The sequence below is a fragment of the Botrytis deweyae genome, assembly GCF_014898535.1.
Source record: "Botrytis deweyae strain B1 chromosome Unknown BDEW_015, whole genome shotgun sequence".
In the NCBI taxonomy this organism is placed as follows: Eukaryota; Fungi; Ascomycota; class Leotiomycetes; order Helotiales; family Sclerotiniaceae; genus Botrytis; species Botrytis deweyae.
The window spans coordinates 917,426-938,300 of NW_024066222.1; the positions used below are offsets into that span (position 1 = coordinate 917,426).

Sequence of the window (20,875 nt, forward strand, 5' to 3'; positions counted from 1 at the left end):
TGATAGTATTAATAACGATAAGAATGTATCCCCTGCTTTCTGGATTGTCAGACAGAGCCGTTACGCCCGGCGGCGGCTCTAAAGCGGGGGTATTTGCAAGAACTTCGGGTGATAGGGCAAAGATTTCGCTGCCGTCACTCATATCGATGTTTGAAAAGAATGTCAAACTTTGGTGGGAGAAATAAATTAATGTTGTTGAATAATATAGTTATAAGAAGTTGAGATGTCTGAATGGATACGCCTGAGTAGGGAACACTTCTTAAGATGGCCAGCCATTAAACGAGCAGAAGCCTATTGAATATAGACAAAGATTCGTAAATGGCAAACACCACGATAGGCGGCTGATGCAACGAATCCCATACTTTCAAAGCAAAAACTCTTGCAAAACAATGACGACCTCGCGGAGATCTCCATAATCAAACACCCCCAATAATCCTAACATCAACGACTAGCATAGACCAAGCATGTCACTCAACCGAAAGCTTGAAATTTCCTCAAAAAGAAACAATGCTCCAAGAAAATCTCTTTGTTCTCATGTCCTCCTTCCATAGCTTGAATATGCGGCACTAGCCGTGATATTGTCTATATCGATAGCAAATGAAAGTTTGGATACCACAAGCGAAGATACCTCTGAGGAAATCAATTTAAGTCATGCGACTGCTGCGATTGTCTAGAGAAATTGAAAATATCCGCGTAGTCAGTTTTGGCCTGATCCTGACTCCAGTGATTCATGCTGCAAATCGCGACACCACCTGTAAAAGCAACTTGCCTCTTTATCTCTCACCCAGTAAGTAAATCTTCACTCCTCCTTCACTCCTTCAAAACATCAAAATCTCACAAAAACTCGATAACTTCAAATTCCAATCCAAGCATCTCGCCACACCCCAAAGCGAATGACATTTTCGCACTCAAGATAGAATCAATCATAATTAGCGTGTAAACTAGCACTAGCGTAGATATAACACGTGTTTTCAACAATGACATTGAAAATTCTGAGCGGTGATTCCCGTTCTCGAATCTAACTCCAATTCTCTCCTGGGTCACTTACCAAATTCTCCTAGTAACACATACCCAACTGTAAAGAGCAAGAGATTCTAGACCTTGATCGAAACCACACTTTGTATACACTCATACTCTTGCTCTTGAATTCTTCCATAAGAGAGTTTGTTTGTTTTATATTTGCATTAGTCAACAATGGTATGTTCTCAATCAAATCACCAATAACGGGTGTCAGATCAAGGAAAAAGAAGTCCACAGCGCCTCGCTAAACCCAAATCCATTATAACCAGAAGCCAACTCCAATATGAATACCATCATGCATGCCATAAAAATACACCAGACTAACATTTATACATTCGACAGGGCTTCTTGTATCGCTTCTCCTTCTTCGGGCGTAACCATCATCTCTAACATTTCTAATGCGCACCCAGGGATATCTGGATCAATGCCTGACTCGAAAACTAAATCATCCTCTGAAAAATTTAATCTAGCCAGACAAAGAAGATACTTTTGTGACCCGCCGCGAATGACTGACAACTTCTTTTGCATATCGAATTCATATTGAGTGACCAAGTGAAATAAAAGACGAGTTGCAAGACTAATGAGACGGGCGCTGGGGATTGTTAGTGATGTAGTCGCAAAATTTGAAGAATCTCGTACCTATCCTCACGACCTGATTTATGGTCATATAAGCCATCTAATTCATCGCTTATTAAACTGATGAGTCTACCGATCGCAGTTGGATGGGAAGCAAGTGCATTTCCAGCATAGGGCGATCGAGTCATACCAGTCATTAAGGATATGATCTGAAGGCGTAATTTAAGGACAACATCAGGATCAGCTTTAGCCGCACTGTTAGGTTGGCAAGGCACCTCGAATAGTGGGTATGTTAGACGTTCTATAATGTGACCAGCGTTTGTGGATGGTTTAAACCTCGGGTTATCGACTGGATTGCTACCAAAAGTATCTTTCAGAACACCAGTAGACAAAATTCGCAGCATCCACTCGAAATCTGCTGGTGGTTGATTTTGACTAAGCATAAGAAGAACAAAGTCCCATCTCATCAATTTCCAAAATCTGGTTATATGTTCTTGTTCAGGAACGCAGCCTAGAGCAGCGAGGTGAGTGAGAGCTAAGCAAGCGGATACATTAATGTCTTTATCATAAGGATCGCAAGGGTCGCCATTGAAACGAGGAATTGCGACAAGATCAGCTGTTTTCTGCGCCAGGGGAATGAGTTGATCAATGATATGCGGTACAATCGAGAGCGTTTTTAACTCAAGTGCAAAGGTGAGAATGTCAACAAATAAATAAATCGGAGTGTAACATTTTTCATCCATGCACTTAGACCATAATTGTATTAGGAACAAGCAAAACTCAGCCGGTACTTCGGAAATAGGCTTTTTCATACCGATCCTGGGCATTTCTCCAAGAATCAGGGATGAAAAAGATTCATCTGGGGATGATGGTAGAGAATGCTTGCCAAATGCTTCTAGAGTCCTCAAGTGATCACGGTTCGGTCGGTGATCTAGCATGGCCGCAAGAAAATCCGATCGGTCATCCTGTAGGACAAGTCTCTCTAATATCGATTCATCCAACAATGGAGCCTTCTGTGGTTCTGAAAGTAGATCTGGAACAGGTAGCATATCTAAAGCACTAGCTGAAGGGCTGTCATTAGCTTTGCGTTTCCGCTTTGCTGCTCTCGAAGGCGTGCCAGGTTGCCGTTTTTGAAATTTCAATGGGGATGTCTTGCTAGGAGAAAGGAGCTCAATCTCGTCATCATCAAAGCCGTCCCTAAATGGCATTGACTTTGTCTTCTTCGGGGTCATAACCTGTGCATCCTTAGGATTTTTTGCTTTATTTAACCTTTTGACTCTTTCGGTCTCTTCGAATAAATCTTGCTTCGTGAAATCACGCTCGATTGTAGCATTTCTCGCGGCGAGTTCAGCCGCTTCTCTATCTTTTTGTAGCTTTGCCAACTGTTCCGCGTGTAACTTCTCTCTCGCTGCTTGTGTGCGTTCATATTCCTTTTCTGATTTGTCTATTTTACCACGTAGAATTGAGATTTCGCCATTTTTCGATAGAGTCTCTTGCTCGAGAGCTTTGTTTTTTTGTTGTAACTGAAAAGTAGTCAGTGACCTTATTCAAGACGATAATTTGCGACCAGAAGTACCTCCTGCACTAGTTTTCTAAGTGCCTCATTGTCACCGTCCGCTACCGATTGAGTCGTCGGCCGAGAAAGGTTAGAGTTCTCTCGTGAGATTGGATTTGAAAATAGCTGTGGTAAGTGTTCTGGTTGTCGAGGACGAGCAGGCCCAATGTAATCTCTTGGCCTATTCAAAATATCTGTATCTCCATAGAGTTGCTGTTGAAATTGTTCTTGCCGAACAGCTTGATTGACATTGTTTCGAGGTATATAAGGCACAACCGCAGGGGCACTTCTGGCTTCATCTATAACGACCGCATCATCCAAATCATCGTCGTCAAACTCATCCCCATAATCAGAAGAAGGAGGGGCTTTAATCTGGGCTTGGGTAAATGCTATGGCATTATTCTCGAGTGCGTCTAGGGCATCTGCTGGTATATCATTGAGGAAATCATCATCGGAGAAGTTGTTTTCTCCATCTTCGTGAGGAGCCATTCCATCCCTATAATTATCAAACTATCTGAAAACATTGATGTGGCAATTATTTGTAGGTAATTTATCAATCCAAATGTTGAACTCGACTCGAATTAATATTACTAGAATACAGCCACAGCCTTGCGAGTTTCTGCCACCGCCTTTCGGAAATCGGAACTAAATTATCCATCTGCGCACTTAATTGTGGAGCAACAGCAATTTCTTTGAAATGCTGCTTTATTATTTTGCTAGTACTGGTACGGACCAGACTCGTAGACCAACAATAAAAGGTACCTGGTAAATAACACGAGTATTGATGGGTAGTATTGATGTTTGCATGAAGTGAATCTCCTTTGAAAATTTGAATGATACGAATGAACTCCCTCCCAATCCATTGTAAATAGAAAAATTGAACATTTTTTTCTTGCTTTCCTTCACTAGAATCAGGCTTCGATTGACGCGAATATCACAAGCAAACACTCTGATTTTCCAGGGTTTTTTGGCTGACGTAGGAGCAAAGAGGAGCCACAACTTCCTATCACTCCCCCAAAAAAGTACACCCACTTCAGGACCACCCCATTCTCAACTAATTTTACGAAGCTCACCATATCACTTGATTCTGCTTTCGGCGCAGTCCTACTTCAAGCATAACTTATCTTTATGAATGTGGAGTGGTGGAACTAGAAGACACTCTTGACGCATCCGGGATTTGGCGACACGGATAATTGAAAGGACGAAGAGGAAAATCGCACCGCCAAGACCTCTTTAGAATTTGCAAACTCGTACTTCTTGAGCTCTGCAAAGATGACAAAACCAAGGGGAATCAAGTTCAACCATCGAAATGGTCGCGCCGGCAGTGATGGTCGCAGAAGCAGTTTCTCAGATATCAGCGAGGCCGCCTCGGAGCCAAGCTCTCCAAAGATCTCGAAGACAGATGGTGCAAGCGATGAGAAAAACCAGGAGGTGAGATATGCGCATCTATCATTGTCTTGGGGCGCTGGCTAATGACTTTGGACCGCAGAGCAATGTAGTTGTGCCGTCAGAATACGAGAAGAAGAAGCAGACATTTATTACACGATCAATATGGACATTTGTGATGATTGGGGGTTTCTTTGCATCTATGTTCATGGGGCACATATACATCATTGCGATTGTCACCGCAGTACAAATAATATCGTTCAAGGAAGTCATTGCGATTGCAAACGTTCCCAGCCGAGCTCGTCGATTGCGTTTCACCAAGGCGTTGAATTGGTATTGGTTGGCGACGACGATGTACTTCTTGTATGGCGAGAGTGTGATTTACTATTTCAAGCACATTGTGTTGGTCGATAAAGTCTTGCTGCCCTTTGCGACACATCACAGATTCATCAGCTTTATGCTTTATACCATTGGTAGGGAGAATATCTTAGGAGAAAGAAATCGGGCAATGCTAACAGTGTGAAGGGTTTGTGTTCTTCGTCGCTTCTCTCCAGGCCGGACATTACAAGTTCCAATTTACGCAATTTGCCTGGACTCACATGGCCCTTTACCTTATTGTGGTTCAAGCCCATTTCATCATGAACAACGTTTTTGAGGGAATGATTTGGTTCTTCCTTCCAGTATCTCTCGTCATCTGCAATGACATATTTGCTTACATCTGCGGTATCACATTCGGTCGAACACAGCTCATTAAACTCTCACCCAAGAAAACCGTGGAAGGATTTGTTGGTGCCTGGATTCTGACAATCATTTTCGGTGTCGGTATGACTAATGTCCTCATGCGATACAAATATTTCATTTGCCCAGTAAATGTAAGTTGAGTCTTCACTCAGAAACTCGTACGGCCACTAACTCCCGACAGGATCTTGGCGCCAACCTCTGGACTGGTCTTGAGTGTACTCCAAACCCAGTTTTCTTGCCTCATACCTATCAACTTCCCATCTGGTTTCCAGTCTGGAAATCATTCTCCATGGCACCCATGCAGGGTCATATCCTTGTCTTTGGTACCTTTGCATCACTCATTGCACCATTTGGCGGATTCTTTGCTTCTGGACTCAAGCGGACTTTCAAAATCAAGGATTTTGGCGACTCGATTCCTGGACACGGTGGAATTACTGATCGTATGGATTGTCAATTTATCATGGGTTTCTTCGCCTACGTTTATTTTCACAGCTTCATTGCTATCTACAAAGTCTCACTTGGGGGTGTCATCGAAACAGTGATTAACGGTTTGACACCAGAAGAACAGATGGAGCTGGTTAAAGGAATTAGCAAGCATCTTTACAACCAAGGAGTCATTGCCGAGGGGGTAAGTTCATCAAAACTTTATCACACTGCACTTACTGACAGATTACAGGTATTGGATTGTCTTAACGTGGTTGTGAGCAAGATATGATGTGCTTCACAAATCATGTACTTCCTTCGATAGAAATTCCTTTCTTCCATTACGAATGATGAGTTTTAACAAAGTTTTACCAAGATGCATGGAGAACCTTTACACGTGTATAATATCCTTTTAATTTTCGGTGCATACATATCCATGTTTTGGATTCTCTATTTGGTGTATACGAACTATGGTTCATGGTCGCAGGAATTCGGTAGGAATGGTGGGCCTATCTCTTCCTGTGTCATTATCAGATGGTGAAGGTATTTAATCTGTTGCAATTGAAGAGTAAGCCAAAGGCATAGCGTTGGTTATAAAAGTGTTTATGTGGATGGATGAATGGATGGATGTATGGAATGAGTGTATTGAACTACATTTTTCACTAGCGACAATGATACCTTTTTTAAACAAATCTTCTGGAAGGCTGAGATGTGAATGCTGTGTAATTCTGTGATGATCATTCCTTCAATAAGAACTCCCGATCAAGTGAATGGGAGAAATATAAACGAACTGTGGATATTTTGTTGACTCGAGAAGTTTCGCGGGGAGATTTCAGAATACAACGATTAGGACTCAGTCGTTCAATAGAAAGTGGCCTCATTAAGATCTCCAGCAACTCGACGGAGGGTCGCCGACTGAAGCCTACCTGGTGAGGTGGAGCTTCAAAGTCAGGTTCTTCTCGAGACTGTGTATTCGCATCCAAGGTAATGTTCTAGTGCAGTTCTCCAAGTGAACAGTCAAGGCTGCAACTGAGAAATCATTAGCACATGTGCAGAAACTTGATAGAGGATTAGGTGGCTCCATGGGACCTACATCCAGAAATTCCTGGTCAAGCAGCGATGAATAAACCGCCCGCATGCCATATGAGATATTTCAACGCATTCAGAACTTCCGTTATTAGTTTTTCCACAGGGTAGGAGTTTTCAGGGAATTACCTTAAATTTAGGAAATTTAGGAACTTTAGCCTGGATTGTGATACTTATAGTCATTCATAATCACCGTAGCTCTGGTTCAGCCATTGATGAAGCTTTCACGTATACCGTCTCGGATATTTTTGGATTGAATAATGAAGGCAATTATATATATATACACGTGTTTTTGATATCATAATCTAGCATCTCGACTTTCTCGGTCGTTCTTAGCCTCATTATTCATCCCGATTTCATCCTCAGCTTGTTCTCTGAAAGGGACCCACAGTTTTTCAACCTGAGATAGATTATCAGTCTTTCATTCCATAACTCAAACTGAAATGAAGCCAAAATCAGAATCACTCACCGCATCCGAAACCCGGTATCCCAACAACCATGGCGCAAGCCCCTTATCTCTCCATGCCAAAGCTTCTCCCTCTTCTTGCTGTCGCATCTTCCGATCTCTCTCAATTTGTTCGGGGCCATCTGGAAGATGGTAGAGATATTGCTGGATGTTTCCTCGCTCGACGACGGTTTGAGTACGAGGTGCACGCAGGGCTTGATAAATGGGGAGGGTATGTCGGAGGAAGGATGACTTGAGGTTCGATGTAGTAGGAACGGTGGAGGAGGAATTGGGATAGTGGGAGAGGAGCTCACCGAGGACAGCGGCGTCTTCGAGTGACATTCCTGCGCTGTCGAGGGGTTAGGTCTTTGATGGCGATAGAAAATGAGATGGGATGACGAAACAACGATTGGGTTTTTGAAGTTCAGATCATGCACGGAAGAATTTTGGTAGTGAAAATCAGATGAGTTTCTCAACTAATAAGAGGCTAGAAGATTCAAGTGATCATTGCAAATAGACTATATTTGCAAGAACACACCTCCAAAGAATCACGGCAATACCGAGAATTAGAAAAGGAAAAATTTAAAATACCCAGAAGCAAGATAAGGAAGCGTAGCATGGACCGCATCCCCAAGAAGAGTGAAATGGCCGGAGGGATGGCTCCAGTTGTCGAGACCAGGGCGAGTGCAAAGACGCCATTTATACACAGACCCACACATGCCGAGCAATTTTGGAATTCTGGGCCAAAGTCAATGAATGAAGAAGTATCACCAAGGGCAATATCTTGGGAGAAGCCGGTAATTACCTTGGGTCCCAATCTTTGAATAGTGCACGCATCTCCTCCACGTTGCCTTCCAAGGTTGTGGCACCAGCTGGCATATCGTCTGGAACGAGAAGAACCATATTGAACAATTCCCCGCCTCGAAGGACATAGTTCACTAGTACACATGTCAATTCAATGGCATCCCAGCAAATTCCGAGATGGAATAGAGGAAGATGTTTACCAGCATGCATTTTTGGACCCATCCAATAATTCACTTGCGGGTTCTTTACGAAATCCGCCAGTTCTTCGTCGGCTAACATATCCTTAGTAGATAACAACAACCTGTAAGCCAAGTCTCCTGTCAAATGTGGCTCGTCTTCTCGTCCTAACATCACTTCTCGCAGTTTACTGAATATTCCATCCGCACCAACTACTAGATCCGCGGTCAAATCTCCCTCCTCTTCCTCCTCTCTCTTTTCACTTCTGCGTTTTTCAACAATAACTCTAGCCCCATTCTCTAGAATCTCCACGTCTACAACTCTCATTCCTACTTTCACTTTAGCTCCTAATTCCAACGCTCGTTCATACAGTCCTCTATGTAGATTCGCACGATGAAAATCCCAATACACGGAGCCCGGATATTGTGCCGCACTCTCTCTAAAATCCATGGATGAAATTAAGTTTCCTTTCCACGAAATCATGTTGACTTTTGTTGGGGAGGTACTGTGAGCAGAGAGATAAGGGAGCAATCCCCAGTCACGGAGGATCAGAGATGTGGGAGGGAGAACTTGGATGCCAGCACCCACCTGTAAGCCCCGAGGTGGAAATTAGTCAATTGATACGTTTTTGGGCTACGGAATGGTGGTTTTGGGACGGAGGAAATTATAATGTACCTCTCCTATCTCATGGGCAGATTCGAGGACGGTAACTGAATGACCGGCGAGAGATATTGCAATTGCAGCGCCTAAACCACCGAGACCAGCGCCGACTATTATCACCTTGCTTTATGTTTAGTACTATCGACAAATACTGAAATACAGGAGTCAAGATGGAAGTCACCTTCAGCTTATTCTCTTCATTGCGGATGATTTTCTCTTTCACTGGAGCTGAGAAAGACATAATGGTACTTGAAACATATGAATCTAATTCAGTAGCGTCCAGTGACAAAACAATAATAAAACGGCCAAAGCAGTATCTAATGATGAAATATCATATATATCGTATATTCTAATATCGAAGGACTGATGTTTGATGATTCTCAACGGGATTCCATAATCAAGTAGCTGGACATTCCAAAAAAGATAAGTTTCACGATAATGTCCCCAGGACTTCTTCAATATCATTAAGATATGCACGATAAATCACCGATAAGTTACATCGTAGCACAAGCTCACCAATGATCAAGGCATATGTACCCCGCCTATCTGATCGCCACAGCGCCCAGTTCATTAGTGGCGTTGCCCCTCACCCGCGCAGGACCTCTCTTGATTGGGCAAGAACGTCGGAAAGACCATGTGTTGGCATTACATGATGCACAATGCCGAAGCTTGACTCTTGCAAAATTGATAGGTGATGATGGACTCGGCGCTAAATTAGACAATCTTCCTATCTGGGGAACTTGACAAGGACTTGATTTTGATGTGCTACATTTGGGTCGTCGTTTGCTATATCTCTTTAAGCCTATGGTTAACGGAGGTATTCCGATTAAATTGAATTATCGAATTCTACTATTTTCAAAGTTATTTCTAAATAGGTCGATACGACGTTGCTGAATACCATGGATATTGTAAATCAGGTGACTGTTATCGGAGCAGGCCCAGCAGGTCTTATGCTAGCGTGAGTGAGTCCGGTAATTCCCCCTATGTACACCTCACTGACAGAACAAAGTTGTACTCTTGCACGCTACGGAATCCAGGTCGCTATTCTCGATGACAGACCTTCTTCAACTGCAACCGGCCGAGCCGATGGCCTGCAACCTAAAACCATTGAGACGCTCAAACAGCTCAGTCTTGCGGATTCTTTACTTGAGAGAGGGGTCAAGGTGTATGATATCTGTTACTGGGTAAGTACTTCACGGTTAAGTCTCTGATTGCGCAAAGAAAAATTAACAATGAATAGAAATCCACAGTGGAGGAAAAGCTTCATCGTACGGCTAGAGAAATTCATTACCCAAAAGATATAGTCGATTTGTTGGATCCGAACCTTCTACTCATTCATCAAGGAATGATTGAAGATGTATTTATTCAGGATCTGAGAGCCCGAGGAGTTGAGGTACAAAGAAATTCTTCTTTCGTTGGACTCGTACAGCCGACTTCTGAAACTGAGGATATAGTCGTAAAGTACAAAGATACCCAAACAGGTGAGGATAAGCTTTTGAAATCAAAATATCTTGTAGGATGCGATGGAGCGCATTCGAATGTAAGAAAATGCATTGATGGTGCAGATATGGAAGGAGATCAGAGTGGGAGTGTGTGGGGCATCTTGGATGCAGTAATTGAAACGAAATTTCCGGATCTATGGAGTAAGACTATAGTTCAATCGGAGAAAGGAGCGATTCTTTCCATTCCAAGGGAGCGAAATATGACGAGACTCTATATTGAGTTGCAGGACACAGCAGAGGAGGACTCCAAAGAAGTTGTTCAAGATTTTGTGATGAAGAGAGCCGAGGAGATTTTCAGTCCATATAAATTGACGTGGAAGCGTATTGGTGAGAGAGCTTTCTTCCCCTAGCGATTTTCAAGACTACTAACCTTATAGAATGGTTTGCTGTATATAAATTTGGACAGCGAGCGGCCAAACGCTTCTCAGATGATACACAGCGGGTTTTTATTGTTGGAGATGTAAGTGGCCATGCACTATCTTACTTGTTCATCTGAGTCTAATAGCAGAACAGGCTGCACACAATCACTCCCCAAAAGCCGCGCAGGGCATGAATGTATCGATGCATGACTCCTTCAATCTTTCATGGAAATTGGCCCTTACCATCAAAAATATCGCGCTCCCCTCTCTTTTGGAAACATATACGCAAGAACGACAGGCTGTTGCTCGAGATCTCCTCGCGTTTGATTTCGAACATGCCAATGCTTACTCTGCCGGAGATCCCGTAGCGCTTGCCGAGAACTTTGCGCAAAACATCAGGTTTATTTCTGGACTGGCGGAATATGGCAAGAATGTTCTGAACGCAGAAGCTGCCAATGAAGTAACACAACGCAAAGAATCTAAGCTAAGATTAAGCGGCGAGAGAAGTAGTGGTGTATTGCGATCTGGTGCGCTGCTGCCACCCGCTAGGGTGACTAGGTATATTGATGCAAATCCTGTCGATTTACAGCTTGAAATTCCTCTGTTTGGGCAATTTCGCATATTCTTCTTCCTATCAGACGTTCATAGGTGGTCTGCTTGTCTAGGGCATATTTTCCAAAGATTTTCCAATCTTACACAAACTCTCGATCACACTTCTGCAGCCGCAAATTCTTATACACCACAAGAGACGGAATCGGATGAATATATTCAACCAAATAGATACATAGGTGTAAGTAAGTTTTTTACATACGCATTGGTGACGGAGATGAACAAAGAGAAGTTCGAGATTGCAGATTTACCAATAAGCTTGCAAGAAAGCAGCTGGACAATCTATGTGGACGATATTCCTCAAGATGCTGGAGATTCTCACTCTCATAAAGGAAGCTATACGCATAAGTGGGTAGGCGACGTCAGAGATGATGAGATCGTTGTTTTGAATGTTAGACCTGATGGATATGTTGGTTCCCTCAAAAGGTTTTGTATGTCTGGTGACGGAAATGAAGATGCTGGAGCCGAGGTTGCAAAGTGGCTGGAGGACTATTATAGTGAATTTCTGAAAAGTTGATTGTGAGGTTAATTATTTGAGAAGTAAATAAAAACACTGCCATACGGGAATGGAGCAGCAGAATATCTTTAAATAGATATCAAATATTAGCGATCTAAAACCAGCCAAAAGCCTAAACAACAAACAAAGCTGCTACCCGAAGGATGAATAGAGTCAGATGCACCCTGAGTAAGAGAACACCTACCATGTGTATCTCTAGGTACTTGATTGGACCGTGAAGATGTCCCTCATGTTTTGCGGCACAAGTAGCTAACTCTGCAGGACTACGTTTCTGGGCCTATGTGTAGTATGAGATCGCAGAATAAATGATTGATCACGCTCTCATGATCACCAGAGACGTCTCAATATTATACATGTTCTATGTTTATCCTTTTCTATACAGCGAATAAAGATGGATGACTATTGGCTGAGTGGCTCACTCCTTCATGAACAGAACTTGACCGGAGGATATCTGGACAGATCCTCCGGTATCAAAGTTGACTACTCTTTATTTAAAGAACAGAATTATGCCCTACCCGACCCCAGTGGCATTCCTCGACTGAGAAAGAAAAGCCGACCAAACAAAATTCTTCGGGTTGACGGAATCAGCTCCGTTAGGGTGTCGAAACAGCGCAATCGTGGCACTTTATCGACGGTCGTTGCCAAATGCACTACAGTTGCAATGTACCTTGTGTTATATTATCTTACAATATTCAATACATAATACATGAAAGTTCACTGCACCTGAGTCCATGCTTGATCAAAAAATAGTGGAGACTACACACGGTAGACCTCATGGAGTCTGCCAAACGACTTGCGATATGAGCTGCACTCAAAAGGAAAAGTAAAGCATCAAAGACAAATAAAAGATAGTGCAGTACAAGGACTATGGCGGGCTGTGGAGAACTTTGAGATTGATAAGGTGCCTCTCATCTAAAAAGCAAGCACCACACATGTTCCTTCCCTTTTCATCCAAATTGTGGGCACTCGACCCCTCCTTGAACAATGACATCGGACTACGATATAGCAATCCATATCATTGGACTTGAGAATGAACATTATTATGGAACTTACAACTCGTGCTGCGAGAAATCATGCAACTCCGCCGCTAAGATATAAAGGTTACTCTTCTCGTAGTTTGCCATCTTGTGGTATGTGCATCTAGCTTCGGAGTTATATACTTTCTAGATGGTGCACTAGTATCTTCCGGCAGCTTTCAGGTGAGAGGGCAGCACCTCCAATGTGCGTCGCACACGACATGATGAGTGTTGACTTGGTCCTCATAGCTTTCCAAGGACATCCAGATTCCAGACTCTTTTCCATGTGGGATACATCATCTCCCAAGGAATTATTCGACATTCAAGTCAGTATATAATCAAGCTATCGTGGTCCTGCATGCACGAATGCGAGTTGATGATAAAATGATCGTTTGTGGTTGGATACGAGATGGAGTGGACTGTGGAGCGGTTTGTCGTGCTGATGGTTTTCCTTCTTAGGGGGCTAGTAGCTTACGTGATAGCCTATCGGATTGGCACTAAGCTTATCGTTCATGCCCAGCACCAGCAATCTTACTACCACCAATACGTCGCCCTGCATATACAACACCATCCATTTTGAAGACATGATCATCCATCCTCATTGCTCAACAACTTGAGTAGCCAATCCGAATTTATCAGCTGTGCAGTGCTTGATTTTGTATCAAGCCACTCGAGCAAAATGGCTTTCCAAACAAAATTCCCCCAGTCTTCTGGCTCATCGTTGCACTCGACTTTGCACATTCATCAACTATGGGAATTCTACCATTAAAATCGGAAATTCAGTCAATTTTCCAAGATTCTACATTGGAATTCTATCTAAATGGAACAAGGATAAACCTCCATAACCCAAATCCTCAATGGACACTTTTAGATTTTATCAGGTCCCAGGATGATCTCAAGGGTACAAAGCTTGGATGTGGTGAAGGAGGATGCGGAGCGTGTACTGTTGTGCTTCAAACTTTTAAAAAGTCTTCCGAAGGCCAAAAGATAAAGCACGTTGCCGTGAACGCTTGTCTGTTCCCTTTAATAGGAGGTAATTATTCATGATCACGCATCGATCTTCCAAAGTTAATGAATTACAGTCGTTGGGAAGCATGTCATCACTATCGAAGGCATCGGAAATACAGAAAATCCTCACCCATTGCAAGAACGTATAGCAAAACTACACGGGTCGCAGTAAGATACTCTACTATCACAGTATAATCTGTGAACCAAACTAATCGAAATCCTCTAGATGTGGCTTTTGTACTCCTGGTATTGTCATGTCATTGTATGCCTTGATCAGAAACTCCTACGATCCTCTGTCAAAGTCATTTCAACTATCTGCTAATGATGTAGAGTTGGAAGGTCATCTGGATGGTAACCTTTGTAGATGTACCGGATATAAACCTATTTTACAGGCTGCGAGAACTTTCATCACTGATGACCTCAAAGGAAAGCTGACCATTCCCAAGTCAGATAATGTCGATGAAGGTACTTCTGAGGCAGATCTTCCTCATGTTCCATTGCATTCGTACCTTGATCCCGTCGATGCAGGGAGTAGTGCTTCTTGTGGGAGAATTGGTGGCTGTTGTAAAGATTCACCAAACAGTGGTTCATGCGGATCTCGAACCAGTTCTCCAGGAGACTCTTCAGAGGAGAGCCCCACCCGTTCTTCTCAAAGCTCGGCGAGCTCGAACAATGATAAAACTATTACTTATGATAGCTCGAGCCTTTCTAATCCGAAAGATATTCAACATTCCTTTATTCCTTACCAAGCTCAGACTGAACTCATATTTCCACCAGCTCTCCATAACTTTACCAAAAAGCCGTTGTATTATGGAAATGACACAAATGCCTGGCTCTTACCAACAACTCTTCACCAACTTCTCCTAATAAAAAAATCATATCCCACAGCTAAGCTTGTATGCGGAGCTAGCGAAACTCAGGTTGAAGTCCGATTCAAATACTCTTCGTTCCCAGTCTCAGTTTATGTTTCGGATATTGAGGAGCTTCGAGATATCAATATTCCAGATGATGATGAGCATCTTCAATCGTGTTCAGAAATTGTCTTTGGCGCAAATGCTTCCCTGACTGATGTAGAGGATACTTGCCGAAAGCTCTCTCGACGACTTGGTGAGAGAGGTTCGGTTTTCGAGGCAGTAAGAAAGCAACTCCGTTACTTCGCCGGAAGACAAATTCGCAATGTTGCTTCTTTTGCAGGAAATATTGTTACTGCTTCTCCTATTTCTGACATCAATCCTGTGCTCATGGCAGCGGGTGCTATCTTGACAATTCGAAGCAAATCTCAGGGAATTAAAGATTTACCCATGTCCGACTTCTTCGTATCATATCGTACGACGAAGCTTCCAATCGATGCGGTGATAGTTGATGTTCGAGTTCCCTTGCCACCACCGAATGTGAAAGAAATCACCAAAGCATATAAGCAAGCCAAGAGGAAGGATGATGATATTGCAATTGTTACGGCCGCCTTTCGTGTGCGACTTGACAAGGATGGTATCGTCTCAGAAGTATCATTAGTCTATGGCGGAATGGCACCAACAACTATCATGGCCCCCCAAACTATGAAGTGCTTGCTTGGCAATAAGTGGTACAGTTCCACCACTCTTAATGAATCTATGATGAGCTTAGCCGAAGAATTCGATTTGAAATACGACGTTCCTGGTGGAATGGCATCATACCGTCGAACACTGGCTATATCTTTATTCTTCAGATTCTGGCATGAAGTCGTTTCGGACTTTGGATTGGGAAAGGTGGATCCTGATCTCATCAATGAAATACATCGAGAGATTTCCTCGGGTACTAGAGACAACCATAACCCGTATGAGCAACGTGTTGTAGGGAAACAAATACCACATCTATCGGCCCTCAAACAGACAACAGGAGAAGCAGAATACATAGACGATATGCCTAGACAGCATCGAGAATTATTCGGTGCTATGGTTTTATCTAGTCGTGCGCATGCAAAATTATTGGAGGTAGATTGGGCGCCTGCGATTGAATCAGGACTTGCTCTAGGCTACGTCGATATTAATGATATTCCAATAGATGTGAATCTATGGGGATCAATTGTAAAAGATGAACCATTATTTGCGGACGGGAAAGTGTTTTCTCATGGTCAGCCTATTGGTTTAGTTTTTGCAGAAACTGCTCTACAAGCACAGGCCGCTGCTAGAGCCGTTCGAATTGAGTACGAAGATCTTCCAGTCATATTGACTATTGATGAAGCAATCAAGGCAGATAGCTATTTTCCTTATGGAAAGATGTTAAAGAAAGGAGCTGCAATCGAAGACAAAATGAACGACATTTGGGCATCTTGCGACAAGATATTCGAAGGCACTACTAGGATAGGCGGCCAGGAACACTTCTACCTTGAAACCAACGCCGCAATGGTGATTCCGAATAAGGAAGATGGAACATATGAAGTGTGGTCTTCAACGCAGAATAGGTAAGCCAAGTCAAGTGTTCATCAGCTCAAACAACATCTAAGAATTCTCATAGCATGGAAACCCAAGAATTCGTAGCTCAAGTAACCGGCGTACCCAGCTCTCGTGTCAATGCTCGAGTGAAACGCATGGGAGGAGCTTTTGGTGGTAAAGAATCCCGCAGCGTTCAACTTGCATGTCTCCTTGCTGTCGCAGCTAAGAAAACCAAACGTCCAATTCGATGCATGTTAAATCGAGACGAAGATATGATTACAAGTGGACAACGTCATCCTATACAAGCTCGTTGGAAGGTTGGTGTCCAATCCAATGGGAAGCTGATTGCACTTGAAGCGGATATATATAACAATGCTGGATTTTCACAAGATATGTCGGCTGCAGTGATGGGTCGATGTTTGACGCACTTTGAAAATTGTTACGAAATTCCTAACGTCTTGTTACGGGGTTATGTGTGCAAAACGAATACCCATAGTAACACAGCATTTCGTGGGTTTGGGGGGCCGCAAGCTATGTTTTTTGCTGAAACATACATGACTGCCATTTCCGAAGGACTAAACATACCCATCGATGAACTCCGATTTATGAATCTCTATAAACAAGGAGATCATACACCCTTCCTCCAAACTATTAATCAAGACTGGAATGTCCCACTTCTCTTAGAAAAAATCAAGCACGAAACACAGTACTCCCAACGTCTTCTTGAGATTGAGAAATACAACAAAGAACACAAGTATCGCAAGCGAGGTATATCACTTCTTCCAACCAAATTCGGTCTTTCTTTTGCCACAGCCCTTCATCTGAATCAAGCGTCCGCGTCCCTGAAAATCTACGCCGATGGTTCTGTTCTTCTTAACCACGGAGGTACAGAAATGGGTCAAGGTTTATACACTAAAATGACTCAAATTTGTGCACAAGAACTGGGTATTCCAGTATCATCAGTCTTCACTCAAGATACGTCAAGTTACCAGACCGCAAATGCAAGTCCTACTGCTGCGAGTTCGGGAAGTGATTTGAATGGTATGGCAATCATGGATGCTTGCAAACAGTTAAATGAACGCTTAGCGCCGTATCGAGAAAGGTTGGGAAAGGACACGAGTATGAAAGACTTGGCACACGCGGCATACAGAGACCGAGTTCATCTAAGTGCGAGCGGATTTTGGAAGATGCCAAGGATTGGATACGAATGGGGAATCTATGATAAAGAAAAGGTCAAGGATATGTACTATTACTTTACTCAAGGAGTAGCTGCTACTGAGGTTAAACTCGATGTACTCACGGGTCATCATACGATTTTAAGGACAGATATTTTAATGGATATCGGGAGATCCATTAATCCAGCAATTGACTATGGTCAGATTGAGGGGGCTTATGTACAGGGATTGGGCTTATTTACTATGGAAGAAAGTCTATGGACGAAGGAGGGACAGTTGTTTACGAAAGGTCCAGGTACTTACAAGATACCTGGGTTTGCGGATATTCCACAGATTTTCAATGTTTCGTTCCTTAAAGATGAGGAGGGAAAAGAAAAAATGTGGCAGGGGTTAAAAAGTGTACAGAGTAGTAAAGGGGTGGGTGAACCACCCTTGTTTTTGGGAGCGGGGGTTTTCTTTGCGTTGAGAATGGCTGTGGGGAGTGCGAGAGAAGATAATGGATTGGGAATGAGTTCTGAGGAGGGGAAACGAGGATGGAATTTGGATAGTCCGGCTACAGTAGAAAAATTGAGAATGGCGGTTGGTGATGAGATTAGTAAGATGGGGAAGGTGGAGAGGATGGAGGGGCAGAGTAACTTTTTCGTCACTGTTGCTTGATTTTGGTATTCATGGTGGGGAAAAGGGGAGAATGAAGGGAACAGGATATATATTTGGCAAATTGAAAATGTAGGAAATGTAAAGTGCGGATCTTCTTTGATATTTTAATTCAACAGCTTTTACTGATTGCACTTCAGCCGCTTTCTATAAAAGTCAGGCTTGTAACATGTCATTCCTTCCATCAAATAGTTTCGCTGACCTCTATAGAAGCAGCTGAATGACCTCAACTTCATTTTTCGATCGAGCCAGCTCTAGATACCAACTAAGCTCGAAGGGTATCGATCTCGTCCAGTTGAATTTGCGCGAGTACTTTTCAATTATCGCCCATCACCTTTACTTGTCATTTATTATTATCATCGCTAAGACTGCCGAGTTCAGTGTTTTCGGCTATCAAAACACTCGCTATCAATACTAGCTCAAACATCTCTTTGTCACTATTCATATGTGTTCAACTCCTTCGAACTCTCTTATTCTTCACATGCTTGGAAGAAGGAAGAGACAGGGTTAGCTTGTGATTTGCATACAAACGAAACTCGTATCCTGCTCTGTACATTATACACCTGCTTGCATTCTGCGCGTCTGGTTAGACCCCATACTACACACGCTATTGGAATTGAATGGTATGTAACTTATATACTTACTTATTGCAAGACTCCATTGAGGATGTTCGAACATCTCTACCTATTGGATTTGGTAGGTAGTAGGAGATGAGTAAGTACCATATTCGCTATGTATCTATTCACATGCGTAAGAACCAGACTTTCATAATATCACTTACCAGTTTCCTAGCTTCGGGGTCGAGTTGTAATTCGATACTCTTTTATAAAATAACCATTTCTTCCAACCCTAAAACCCTCAAAAATACCAGACGATAGAAATTGCCACTTGGGAGGTTCCCTCCGAGTTTCCTGGCTCTGATGGTGATCTTGCTACTTGTTGTAACTTTGCTAGGCCCAGGAGATTTCTTGGAGGTGTTCAGAGGCTGAAGATGGACGGGGTTATTTTGTTATCGATTCGAACAGGATATCATTTTCTGTCTAGATTTAATAATCATTGAGGGAATAGCAATATTGTAGATTTCAGAGAGTTGGCATGTCTCACTATCTGTGATAGAGACTAAGAAAAGAAGGAAGACAACAGTACGTGAGTAGTATGGAGATCAAACCCGGTGTATTAGAAGTCAGACAGAATTCTTGACCCATTTGTCTGAAATGTCTTGTTTATTGTTTGAGGAGCACAGAGAGTGAAAAACACTGTTTATATACCTTACTAAGTTAAAATCATGCATGCAGACTCAAACAGGAAAGTTGATAGGAAAGTACTGATCTTTGATGTGGGTTCGTACTGTATGAAAGAGACAGAAAGAAATAATGCCAGATACACAATCGACTTGCACTCTGTGAGTATAAAATACCACATCCGAAAGTCCAAGCTATCTTTCACATTATAAGATCATGAAGCGCGAACAGATAGAGCTAAGGCAGAGAGAGAATATGTGGGAGAATATTCCATGTTGAGATATTTTACTCGATAGATCTGACCAGGTTCGAGGTCAACGGTGTTGTAAAATTTGAAACTATGTGAAGCAATTCAAAGCAAGTGATAACAATATCGCTCTGAAATGACAACGCTGGCTTTGACTCGACAACGAACAGATTTGTAAAGAAACTCGTACATCTTACTGTCTTGTCGCTAAGATCCTATAAACCAGTGGTTTAGTTTTTGGACTTCAAATGAACTGATCGTTGTCCCCTCAGATCCTAAGCTTCCAGAAAATGGTATGATATGTGTATATAAGGAGAGTAAAGGGTATGAAGAAGAGACTCAAGAGGCATCATACTCGTGAATGACTTTGGGATTTCGACACTTGGGAGCTTGATAGGGATACGACTCATGCGGGTAGAATATTGTGATACTTCAATAGAGATATCTGGAGTAAACGAGAAGGGGGTTCGGTCTTGAATATCGTAGTAATGCGAACTGTGAAGTATAAGTACACACATGTCAAAAGGGAAAATTTCTTTGTAAGAATGATCCGAACTTTTTACATACGCAGTAAGAATTAATCATACATCCATGTGAATGAATGGGTGATAGATATTATTTATTTCAAAATATAGGTATGAAGCTAAGGTCAAATCAAACTCCCGCATGGCGAGTGATGCTATCAATCAATCCGTTTCAAGTGGTGAAATTTTCCATCAACCATGAAAGAAATTCAAATAACAAAATCATGTGAATAAAAGAGACAGCGACAGTAAGGTAGACTGTCACTGAGTAAGCTAATCTTAAACTCCTATCACGTTTAACTGCTACTACTCAGCTTTCTCCCAAGCTCAAAAATTCTCGGCCCATTCTCTCTATTTTTGTTCACCGATGAGAAAAGTAAATACATGTGAAGATTCGAGATAGAATTGGGGATATTGAGGTACATATATCGACGATTCTCTCATTCGAAAGAAAACTAACCAATACTTGAAAAGAATGGCATATGGAGAGACAGGTGTGGGAGATCAGAGGTTTTGTTAAGTGAGTTAGTTACTTACAGGATATCTCATCTAATAAAAATACAGATTCCATTTCGTCTAGAAGTAAGTAGCCTCTATTAAACTTCGATGTCGCAACTTCATGAGAGATGACAGCATAACCATCTAGAGTCTAATTGATGGAAATAAGTATTGACAACAACGATGATCTATTGAAAATTCGATGAGATGGGAGTGAAGTTCCATTTACTTGCGACCATAT

General features: G+C 42.4%; 5 protein-coding genes across 5 annotated transcripts; 3 read left to right on the forward strand and 2 right to left on the reverse strand.

Moving 5' to 3' along the window:
• Nucleotides 1–1,150: 1,150 nt before the first annotated feature.
• On the reverse strand, nucleotides 1,151–3,703 carry EAE98_006987 (uncharacterized protein). Its single transcript, XM_038954610.1, has 3 exons — nucleotides 3,173–3,703; nucleotides 1,660–3,119; nucleotides 1,151–1,612 (listed from the first exon to the last, which is right to left on the reverse strand). The coding sequence occupies exons 1-3, from the start codon at nucleotides 3,638–3,640 to the stop codon at nucleotides 1,348–1,350; spliced, it is 2,193 nt and encodes a 730-aa protein (XP_038809290.1). The 5' UTR covers nucleotides 3,641–3,703; the 3' UTR covers nucleotides 1,151–1,347.
• A 720-nt stretch (nucleotides 3,704–4,423) lies between these two features.
• EAE98_006988 (uncharacterized protein) lies at nucleotides 4,424–5,993 on the forward strand (the record flags this gene model as incomplete). Its single annotated transcript, XM_038954611.1, has 5 exons — nucleotides 4,424–4,582; nucleotides 4,641–5,010; nucleotides 5,063–5,409; nucleotides 5,460–5,906; nucleotides 5,955–5,993. 5 exons carry the CDS (start codon nucleotides 4,424–4,426, stop codon nucleotides 5,991–5,993), a joined length of 1,362 nt encoding a protein of 453 aa, XP_038809291.1.
• A 1,092-nt stretch (nucleotides 5,994–7,085) lies between these two features.
• On the reverse strand, nucleotides 7,086–9,114 carry EAE98_006989 (uncharacterized protein; the record flags this gene model as incomplete). The annotated part of the gene is made up of 7 exons (XM_038954612.1): nucleotides 7,086–7,187; nucleotides 7,257–7,581; nucleotides 7,824–7,970; nucleotides 8,038–8,170; nucleotides 8,237–8,801; nucleotides 8,889–8,993; nucleotides 9,055–9,114. 7 exons carry the CDS (start codon nucleotides 9,112–9,114, stop codon nucleotides 7,086–7,088), a joined length of 1,437 nt encoding a protein of 478 aa, XP_038809292.1.
• A 658-nt stretch (nucleotides 9,115–9,772) lies between these two features.
• On the forward strand, nucleotides 9,773–11,860 carry EAE98_006990 (uncharacterized protein; the record flags this gene model as incomplete). The annotated part of the gene is made up of 5 exons (XM_038954613.1): nucleotides 9,773–9,831; nucleotides 9,883–10,057; nucleotides 10,114–10,702; nucleotides 10,753–10,835; nucleotides 10,889–11,860. The coding sequence occupies 5 exons, from the start codon at nucleotides 9,773–9,775 to the stop codon at nucleotides 11,858–11,860; spliced, it is 1,878 nt and encodes a 625-aa protein (XP_038809293.1).
• Nucleotides 11,861–13,626: 1,766 nt separating this feature from the next.
• EAE98_006991 (uncharacterized protein) lies at nucleotides 13,627–18,127 on the forward strand (the record flags this gene model as incomplete). The annotated part of the gene is made up of 4 exons (XM_038954614.1): nucleotides 13,627–13,909; nucleotides 13,959–14,052; nucleotides 14,111–16,324; nucleotides 16,378–18,127. 4 exons carry the CDS (start codon nucleotides 13,627–13,629, stop codon nucleotides 18,125–18,127), a joined length of 4,341 nt encoding a protein of 1,446 aa, XP_038809294.1.
• Between the last annotated feature and the right edge of the window lie 2,748 nt (nucleotides 18,128–20,875).

Excerpts from the sequence above, each read along its gene's own strand:
- EAE98_006987 (XM_038954610.1), bottom strand. The coding sequence starts at position 3,640 with ATGGCTCCTCACGAAGATGGAGAAAACAACTTCTCCGATGATGATTTC. Across the intron at positions 3,120-3,172 it reads TTAGAAAACTAGTGCAGGAG|TTACAACAAAAAAACAAAGC; the intron begins GTACTTCTGGTC and ends ACTACTTTTCAG. Across the intron at positions 1,613-1,659 it reads AAATCAGGTCGTGAGGATAG|CGCCCGTCTCATTAGTCTTG; the intron begins GTACGAGATTCT and ends AACAATCCCCAG.